We start from the raw sequence: 11227 nt of genomic DNA, 5'->3' as shown, positions 1-11227 counted from the left end.
AACCCAAAACTTAAAAAAAGCACTCATAATAGGTAACGTACTGACGGTAATAATAAAAAATGCTAGTCATATCAAATAACTGCTGATTAATTTTCTTTAAAAATAAACCTGACTGACTGTATATTTTTGGACACACCGGAAGAGAATACGGATCGTATGACTAATACTCGTCAAAATCAGTTCAGTCGTTTAACTTCCAGGACTTCACAATGGAACAGATACGTAATAACTTACATACGCGCGAACATATCCTCCTGGGTCAGGTAAAAAGTAAAGTTTTTATTATAACACACTACATAATTTTGGACATAATATAACTTACACAGGTGGGAGCTTGTAATTAAGTTAGGGGTCACGTGTAAGCCAATTGTACGCAAAGAGACAGAGCTACTTAAACTTTGCTAATGGAATATACAAATACAAGTGAAATAACTTTATCCACAACATTAACGCAGTTCATATCTCTGAGGACGTATAGTGTTAGATTTAGTATTAAAATTATTTAGTATATAAATAAAGTAGCACTTGCATAACGTGAAGAAAGTGCAATAAAATGGATATAATGCGTAAAGTGACGACTGAAATAACGAACGATAGATTTGAAGGACAAAAACGTGATGTGCCGAAAATTCACAGTATGGGGTGTGAGCTGGGCTGCACTCTAGTTGGTACAGACTCTTTAGAGTGACGTGTGAATAGAAGGAAGGAAAGATTGACTCAACGTAGGAGAGGATAAATAGGAGAGGGAATGTACTTTTTTTACTTTCTCCTGTGTCTAATAAAGTTAGGCAAAGCATTTGCAAATTTAGCTAGTAACAGATGTCCATGAGTAGAGGTCTTTTCGCTTTTTGGTTTATCTTTAGATTGCTGTTTCTCATTTACCACCTTCTACTATAAAAAACGTGTGTAAAGATACATATTTATTAGATTCTGAAGTTAATATTAAGGCACTGATAATTAATTCGAGGAGATAATTTCTATCGGAACGAATATTCCAACATCCAACGAGCTAAAGATATGGTTGGTTAATAGAAAACCAATAATTGGATAGACTGTCTCAATTTACTATTCGGTCTCTCTTGTAGGACATTATGGAACAGACTTGGATAAAGTAATAAAAACTATTTTATATGAAATAAGTAATAAAAAGCTGGGTAAGTTAATTATTTTTTTTTCAACAAACTACATTTTTATGTGCTGTGTGTTTTATGTATTGCCGTCAGTAATTTAATATATACGTTACGTAACGCGCCGCTTAATTTAATATGCTCAAATTTAAATCATAATGAAACGTATTAATCTAAATTTCATATTTATCCGTTAAGCCGAGTTAATTTTATATACTTAATTACTGAATTCCGTTTTGGAGTATATTTCTTATGTTATTTATTACTAGCTTTCACCCGCGACTCCATCTGCGTAGTATTATAAAAATCTTATTTAGTAATATGGTATCTTACTAATATTATAAATGTGAATGTTTGGACGGATGGATGGATGGATGTTTGTTTGAAGGTATCTCTGAAACGGCTCAACTATGTTTTACATCTCTGTCAAATTTTATCGACATTTCTTTAGCTGTTTTGAAGAAACCTTCTAACGACATCCGTCCATCTAACCTTTTATCTTTTTAATTTTAAGTAAGAAGTTAGATAATTTGAATTATAGGACGATTATAAATTTTGCCAATGTACACAGTGATTCTAGCACGAATATTTGTGACAATTGCCGTCGTATCTTCATCGACAAAATTTATATTAAAATTTGTGCAGCAAATGGATTTGGGTTGTCTGATTTATTAAATAACTATTGCTTATAAAACCGTTCATCTTTCGTTCAGTTATTCTTCGGAGATTGGAATTTTATGTAAGAAATACATGAAATAAAATATCCTATTTTCATTTTAAATCGATTGTGTGATTGAGACAATGTTAACATAGGAAAATATTAACTTTAGATACAGTAATCGACCTTTACTTACGGTACAATAAGTAGCTACGCCTCAAGCAATGTACATTAGAAAACGTAAGAATATTATTCGTTGAATAAATTTCAATGAATTTAGTTTCAACGCGAGTGAGCAGAAAGAATTTGTTCCATTCCATAAGTTCACTCAATCACCGCAAAGGGAAATGCGGACTTTTTTACTGAAAGAAAATAGAGATCAAATACTCTATACCAGCAGTTCACAAACTTTTATAACTACGGAAACATTTTGGGAAGCGAAATCTTTGGCGGAACCCATCTATTTTAGGCTTTAGAATTTGTAATTATTTTCTTGCGTCCCTCGTTCAGCTCGCGCGCTAACTTTTTGTAGATACTTGATATTATTGTTTTGATAGATTATTCTCTGGAACCTCATATTACCCCTTTAGTATCATTTTAATTAGGATCAGTACCTATTTTCGTAGACCTCCCAGAAAGGCTTCGCTGAACTCCAGTCGTCCACGGACCTTGACCAAAGACTAAAGCTAACTACGTAACCGTGAATTTACTCTCACAAATCCCACCAAACTTGTACAAATATATGTTGTGTCTCTATTTGAGGAGAAAAAGAGAAATGAATTGCTATATGTATTTGTACATGTAGGAGTTGAAATCAACAGTCATTTTCACTCTTTCATTTGAAATAATATTTGAGTTATTATTTTCACACTCGTATACATAAATCTGAATAACGATGCGTTGGCCGCAAAGTAATTACTGTACTGCTGAATTTGAAATAAATCACACAATATTATTTTCGAGTGTGATAAGGTCTAGATTAATGAATCATCGTTTGTTTCATCTAATATATAAAATTCTCGTGTCACAGTTTTCGTTGCCATACTCCTCCGAAACGGCTTGACCGATTCTCATGAAATTTTGTGAGTATATTCAGTAGGTCTGAGAATCGGCCAACATCTATTTTTAATTTTTTTTTTTTTAACTGCGTGCGGACGGAGTCGCGGGCGACAGCTAGTTTTATTTCTATAAAATAAATATAGAAATGTCACAAAACAATTGAGAGTATAACATACGGAAGGCCAAAGAAAATGCGCTGCCGGTCTGTAAGGTCGCTCGTTTCTTGAACGACCCGGTTATTTTAAGTAATCTAGGACTCTTTGTCAAACATGAATTTGTGAGGAAGATATTAAAATATTTAAATATGATTCTGTGGAATCTTTGTCTGATTTTAATTAAATCTTAGGACTTTACAAGTCATCTTCATTTAAATCTATGATGAATTAAAGAACAATTAAAACAGAAATGAGACTGCATAGTCATATAAAAAGAACAATAGTATTAAAAATATTTAATTCAGCAAAAAATGGGAACAAAAGAGATAATGGAGCTTTTACTTTATTCACATACATTATTCTTTTGTTGCGAGACCGTTCCCTTGCCTTCATAACAAATTTCAAAGAAATTCCTAAAAGAATGTATCAAAGAGATTATTAGAATTTGAATAGTTGAATATTTTCCTTGAGAATATCCGACTAGCGTTTTACTGGGACACATCGTTTTCCAACAACTTTGTGTGATCAAGAGACAATAAAGTGGCTGTTACTGTTGTTGGATAAATACAGCCAGTGGTAGCCAATTTTTGAATCTCTGGCAATATTGACAAGGCATACAAATTGGGTAGAGAGATCTATCTTTGTTTAATAAAAAATACTTTAAAGAAATAAATAAATTTTGTTTTAGCTTCTTTAATATTTTTTTCTTCATCCAACAACACAAATTTCATAAGAGTTTTCTTAATAAGTAAATTATAATTCTGAGACAAAGTAGACAACTTAACGACGTTTGCCTCGTAAAGATGAGAAAAATATTAGGGTCCTGCTCATAGTAGCAGAAATTATTTGGATAAGCAGAAATTACTCCATCTTTAAGTCAGTTTCGGTATATATATTATAAAATATTTTATATGTAGTTGGTATACGCATATTCGTTTCAAGTACAAAATATTAAATTACCTTTATAAATACTGAGGTAATGAGAATTTTAACCCTAAAACTCAAAATTACGGGATTTTTTTTCTCACAAAACATTAACATTACTTCACATTATCGCACAAAATAACTGAAAATTTTGTGGCAATGGCCAACAAATATTTTGACATTTCTCTATTTATATTTAGGCATTGGATCTGAATTAAATTATCCGTTTGTATAATTATAAACTGGAATTTTCCATTAGACTTGTATGCATTCCAAAGGTCATAAACAACAATTTGAGCAAAACCTTTGTAAGGACTGGCTAATTATAAATAAGCATCATATTTAAAAAAAATGTTAGCTTAATTTACAAATAACCTCGATACGATGCCTTGTTTCTTATTCTGTTTAGTAAGATCGTGTCACACGGCGCGTCGGGAACGGGGTCAAGAGCCAGGTGCGCTTTATGTCTGAATGTTAAAATCGTTTCAGTCACAGTAAAACGACAAGTATTTACGATCACGATATTCCTACATATTGTATTTATTCGTCTACCTCCATATTTCGCCTTCGGGGATCATTTGGACAATCTGTCGCGCTCATAAAATTCTAATGATTTACGTTGTATTAAGAATGGTATATTACAATAAAGTATAGTACACTACCATTCAGAAGTTCTAAAACAATCTAAGGTCTAAGGCTAAGGTCTTTCTGGTCAGCTAAAAAGTAAGACATCGATGACGTCAAATGAGTGTGTTTACATTACATTTTTTTTTTTCAACCATTTATATCCTTCACTGGATCACCTGATGATAGAATCAATATAAAACTTTTAATTTGATCCATTATAAAAGTTGATGTAAATATGTTGAAATAGCTCTTACAGACGAAGTCTCTTCGAAAAATTTACTTTGGTCGGTTCATTGAGTTCGGCAAAGGAAAGGAAACTTGAAATACTTGTCAAAGTTAGACGGTAGTTCACAAAGCGTAAACTTGTAACGGGGAGGACAGGTAAGATCGTGTTACAAACACTCTTGTCTTGTTTTGGTACTCATACAGAACGTTAATCTATATGTATATAATATAAAAGAAAGTCGTGTTAGTTACACTATTTATAACTCAAGATCGGTCGGTCGGTCGTAGAACTAGGAGACGGACATAGGAACTTTTTTATTTTGTGTGCATTTTTTTTATTTCGCGCGGACGGAGTCGCGGGTAAAAGCTAGTAGAAATATAAAGAACATAATAAATATTACAACAACGTTTTTCTATTCTATTTATTCAAACAGTGAAATGGTTTTGAGAAGTAAAACAAAAGAGCTAAGGAAAGTTATCATTCAAACAAAAGATCTTGAAGCCATGTCTATGTAAGATTACCATTAACGATAATGTCGACCCATTGTATGTTAAACGGATCCAAATTTCAACGGATCAAAGTGTGGTATCTTTAGTTCTATTTCCAACGTTTAAAAATACTAGTTACTATTATCTAGGTACTATATTTTGAAAACATTTCTTTGAAGGTAAATTTTAAATTTAATTAAAAGGATCCCTAAATTATCAATAATATAGGTTACTCGGGGAATCTATTAAAGATTTCATCACTACAAACAATAGAACTTACGACACAGCGGCGTGCATTGTCTTTATTTAAATCCTCCTAAAAAGTTAAATTAGATATCGCTTTGATCAGTTGGTGTTAAGATGTCAGTAAAAGCAGATATAAAACCGGGATCGTCTATCGGTGAAATTTTACGAGGATTCGAGAAACAATTAGGTTTTAAAAATGAAATAAAATGGTCAACAGCTATTCCTATAATTTTGTATCACGTATTAGCAGTGTATTGGTGTTATCACTTTGCTTTCCCTGTGAAATGGCAGACGGTACTTTACGGTAAATATTTGTAAATTGTATTAAACGATAGAAACAAATAAATATGTAAACGTCCACAGCTCTAATTAAATTATTGGTGATGGTGATGTTAAAATATTGACTACTAGCTTTTACCCGCGACTCCGTCCGCGCGGAATAAAAAAATAGAAAACGGGGTAAAAATTATCCTATGTCCGTTTCCTGTTTCTAAGCTACCTGCTCACCAATTTTCAGTCAAATCGATTCAGCCGTTCTTGAGTTATAAATGGTGTAACTAACACAACTTTCTTTTATATATATAGATAAGAGTCAATCTCTTTGAAAATTTACTTTATGGTATTGACTTCAAAATAATTTCAGCTGTAATAATGTACATATTGACTGGATTCGGCATTACGGGCGGAGCGCATCGACTGTGGACGCACAAATCATACAAGGCAACGTTGCCGCTCAAACTCTTCTATCTGGTCTGCTTCGCCGGTGCTGGACAGGTAAACATTGTTATATCTCACTACACGAAAGTTAGATGCCAGTGTAGTTGACATCAGAAGTTCCCCATGTCGTTATATTCGACTATTTTCTTGGAATATGTCGTACTTACGAGTTTTAATTCTGCCGTTCGTGAAATATTCGCTTGTAGTATTAACAACGATGGTAATCGGCCTGGATCCAAAAGGAATAAAAACAGTAAAGAATGGCTTATTTCGTTCTTCAAATATCAATTGAACTGTAGACTATGGGGCATCTTACACTCATAGACGTAACAAATAAAGTAAATGTTCCACAGAACTCCTTGTACCAATGGGTACGCGACCACCGCGTTCACCACAAATACAGCGACACAGAGGCTGACCCACACAACGCTAACCGCGGCTTGTTCTTCTCGCACATCGGCTGGCTTATGATGAAGAAAAACTCGCAAGTACAACAGCGAGGCAAGGAGATGGACATGAGCGATATAGAAGCCGACCCAATACTTAGGTTTTACAACAAGTAAGCAAATTCTCCAGTCGAACTGAAATTTCCTTTTCCGAATCAATCGTAGATGGGTTACTCCTCTAATTTCGAAAGCGGCCCCAAAGTGAAGCATTACGCAAAAAACGTAAAAACTAAACGAAAATGAAAAGAAATGTTTGCTCTATACTTTAGATTTGAATCGTGCTGTAAACTTAGCTGGTAATGGTTTGCTGGAGTCAACAAAATCCATGACATATTCTTATTGTCTTTTTTTTTCTCTTCGATGCCGGTTTACTTTTGCAGAAGTCTTGCAGAGCCGTTATTTCTTTGATAACTTATAGAATCACTTTGTTGTCTGTCTGTCTGTCTGTAAAGACCTTTTTTATCTTACAGATACTTCAATTACTTTAAGCTGATGTTCTGCTATGTCTTGCCGACGACATTAGGCGTGTGGCTGTGGGGTGAGGAGTGGAAGTGCGCGGTGGCGTGGCAATGCTTCATACGATTCCTCATCATGTTCCACAGCGAGCTAACTGTCAATAGTCTGGCTCACGCCTATGGGTACAGGCCGTATAATAAGTGAGTATAAATATATATTTATCATCATACAAGAACACTGTTACGTTAGAGCAATTTCAATTCTTTTGTTGTTACTACACAAGTCTAGTTTCCTCTTAATTTGTAGCATGAACAATCTCTTTAGATATCGTTTCTGCCACTTCTATTTTCTGTTTTAAGATTGTGATTACATGACTGGTGAGTCCAAAAGAAAGTATTATAAAAAATTGTGTTGAAGTTATTTTAATTTAGGCATCTTAAACTGAAGAGACGATCTATGAATGTTGGAAACAAAAGACTTATGGCCGAACCCTAAGAATATACTGTGTTTTAATTACATTTTATCTTAAACATTGTCAATCCCCTTTACCCCACGCTGATATTACACATTACTATAATTCATGATTATTGAAATATACAATACGATTATGTGTAGACTTCTGAAATGTGTTCTTGACAAATAAATAGCTCAGTGCCAGATGCAGTTTTGGTAGTACATGTTTAAACGTAAAACATACTCTTTTATATGTTTTATAATATTAATCACTGGTATCGTGAAATATCAGTAAAACTTACTGATTCAGGATGGATGGAGGACTTCAAAGGATGTCGAATGAAATATTAAGCACTAATATCATAAATGTAAAATCATTGTTAGTTACTCCGACTAAACAATTTTAGCATATTGCATTCCAGGTTGCGGCTGGACGTCTAAAATTAAATTCCTACCTAATACTATATTAATAACACAGGCTTGATGCGACAAACCTCATATACAAATAAATAGAACATTATTGGATATTAATAAATACGTGTTTTAAGTAAGCCGGCTAATAACAAATCTAAAATGACACGAATATAAACGTTATTGTTGGCATCATTGTTGGTATCATATTTTCATCCTTGTCACCGTCTTTGAAAAGACACGGTCAACGAAATTCTGTAACACAAATCACAACAATTAAATTATAATGTTAAGTAGCATCTAAGTAGGAGTAGAAGGTTAGCGTGGTTTGAACATGTTATGTGGAGGGATGATGATCATTTAAACAAAAAATAATGAGATTGAATGTGGATGGCTAAAAAGGTAGAGGAAGACCAAAGAAAGTATGGATAGATTGTGTGAAAGAGGATATGCATAGGAAGGGGGTAAATTCAGATATAACGGCTGATAGAGATGTATGGAGGAGTAGTACATACTGTGCTGACCCTCCATAGGGATAAGGATAGGTTGATGATGATGAAGTAGTATCAATTTTTTTTTCACTTAATCTAAAAAATGAAACCTATTAAATATTTAGTTTTTCAAAACAATTTTTATTTTTAATAATTATCTGAAAGTAAGATTTTTATTTCCAGAAATATAATACCAAGAGAAAACCGTTTCGTAGCGACTTGTACACTCGGTGAGGGGTGGCATAACTATCACCACGCTTTCCCATTCGACTACAAAGCCGCAGAGCACTTTGATGCTTTCAACTTGTGCACCACTTTTATAAATGGCTTCAAATGGCTCGGCTGGGCGTACGACCTGCGCGAAGCAACGCCGCAGATGATCAATGGCCTTGCCAACAGACTCGGCGATGGCACACCTCTGCATTACCCCCTCGATGCACAAACAGACAACTGAATATGAAAATTATTGTAAAATAAATTTGAGATTTAATAAAATGACACCAAGTTTGTGTTTAATATGTAAACTAAGATCATCAGTATAATTCTTCTTTAGTAATAATTTAAGGTGAAGGTGGTCTCGTTGGCCACTTATTAATGGCCAGTTATTGTTCGGTGGCCATCATAAATATTAAATACGTAAACAATTTTCTTCTGACATTATTACGTCGGCGTAAATGAACATTTATTCAAAATAAACAATCTAATTAATATAAAATATTCTATTATAAAACTAGCGCAACAGTTTTGCGTTTTGTTGACTGACCAGTTTTTGCCTATAATAAAAAATAAAGACGTAATGAAAACTTTTGACCAATGGACTAGAAATACTGTCTCTATCTGTAATCAAAAACGCTTCTTTTGTGAAAAAAATGTAAAACACCATTTTTTATTGTTTTTATAACAAACCTATTACCATGAATTTCAGAACTTGTTTGTATGAAATTATAGCAAATGTTAACAGTAACTGTACACCATATACTATACTTTTAAAACACAATTGCAATTTATGCTCATTAGCATTCATTAAGTTCAATTAACAATTTATTTAATTAATCGTTTAGCGACAACAGTACATAAGTGCATTCGTTAAATCACAATATTGACATCATAGGTTTCGTAATAAAGCTTCGATCGGTCTATGTGCAAACATTTTGTAATTAACTCGAAAAACAAACTTCTATCAATAAATGACAACAAAGCGTTGCGGTTGAAAATTATCACTCTTTGGTTACTGTTCAACATAATTAATTACGAAAACAATAATTGCAAAAACCAAAATAATTTACCATTTAGAGTTCTATCATTAATTCCTATTTGATAAGCTTTAGGAACATATCTTTTTTATTATGTACCTATATCCCACCTAAATTTACCAAGAATGTTTATGGAAATTTTTGTAAAAAATAAAACGTCTAAATTGTGACGTGACTTTGGCCTGTTTGATTGACTTAGGAAAGACTATGTAAAAGAAACAAGCAATTTTATTCTTAGAATTCCTAGTTAATTAGTTTTTGAGTGACATCAAGCGGTTTATAAAGTTCTGCAATCGACAGCTTCAAAGAGAAAAGGATAATCTGATCTTAATAACGAACTCGCTTGCATCAAATATGATAGAGTCTTTAACGAATGTTCTTTTGTGTCGTTAAATAAAACAAGTTATAGTTATAAACGATTTACTTAAGCACAATTAAATATACACATCACAAAAAGACTTGAGAAGCTCTCTGTATCAAGTATTTACGCTGTCGGGACTCAACGGTTACTCCACGGTTACTGTTCAAAAACCGCGTCTCGCCCCCACGCGCCCGATCGCCCCCGAGCGCCGCTCGGCGCCGTCAAGCGCGAGTCGGGCGCTAGTGGCGGGTAATTTAAATTATTCGCCACAAGTCCAAAAAATTACGCCATGACATGTAAGTTGCCCCATTTTTAGTTACTTTTAGCGTCCGTTATTTTAGTACTAACTAACTTTTGCCTTCGGTTCCACTCTCGCAAAATTAAAAAAAAAACTTAGTAAGTATCCTATTTGTTCATCCAGACTGTGTGTTTGTTTCCGTGTTGTGTGTTTCGTTTCTGAATTTCATCGAGATCTGTTAAATCGTTTTAGATATATTTAGTATCAAACATCCATCCATATTTACACATTTATAATATTAGTAAGATTTCAATCAGCATCTAATTTTTGACATGATGATAAATAATAATTTGAATCTTTTTTTCAAAGTCAGACTCGTTATATTAAAAAAATAATGTAATACTTCGTTGTATTAAAAAACATTGTTCACAGTGAGGTAAAGTACTAGTAGAGTATTGTTTGTATTATTTGAGGTAAAACGGGTGGTAGCCGTACCTAAGTTGCACCTTGAAAGACCTGCCCTTACGACCAATAAGGGATTTGAAGTTCATCACAACATTGTTTCAGATTTCAGTTGTTTCTTGTTTGAGACATTAACTACTTTCGTATATTTCTCTTACTAATATTTTAAATTCAAATGTTTACATGGATGAATGGATGGATGGATGGATGTTTGTTTGAAGGTATCTCCGGAACGGCTCAACGCTTGATGAAATTTGGCACAGATGTAAAACATAGTCTGGAGGAACACATATACTTATTAAATTTTTTTAATATCGCATGGACAATGGCGCGGGCGACAGCTAGTTTTTTTATAATAATGTAATTTTGTGAGTGCAAATTGTCAGAAATAAATTATTAATAGTAAGTGAAGCGCAAACTTTGTACCCT

General features: G+C 33.4%; 1 protein-coding gene across 1 annotated transcript; it reads left to right on the top strand.

Moving 5' to 3' along the window:
* The first annotated feature begins 5616 nt into the window (after positions 1-5616).
* LOC106710010 (acyl-CoA Delta(11) desaturase) lies at positions 5617-9163 on the top strand. Its single transcript, XM_014501949.2, has 5 exons — positions 5617-5814; positions 6154-6284; positions 6581-6786; positions 7144-7329; positions 8668-9163. The coding sequence occupies exons 1-5, from the start codon at positions 5625-5627 to the stop codon at positions 8936-8938; spliced, it is 984 nt and encodes a 327-aa protein (XP_014357435.2). The 5' UTR covers positions 5617-5624; the 3' UTR covers positions 8939-9163.
* Positions 9164-11227: the final 2064 nt, after the last annotated feature.

Source organism: Papilio machaon, chromosome 20, assembly GCF_912999745.1.
Source record: "Papilio machaon chromosome 20, ilPapMach1.1, whole genome shotgun sequence".
Classification (NCBI taxonomy): Eukaryota; Metazoa; Arthropoda; class Insecta; order Lepidoptera; family Papilionidae; genus Papilio; species Papilio machaon.
Note: the sequence above shows the minus strand (reverse complement) of the source record. Positions and strands in the feature narration are given on the sequence as shown.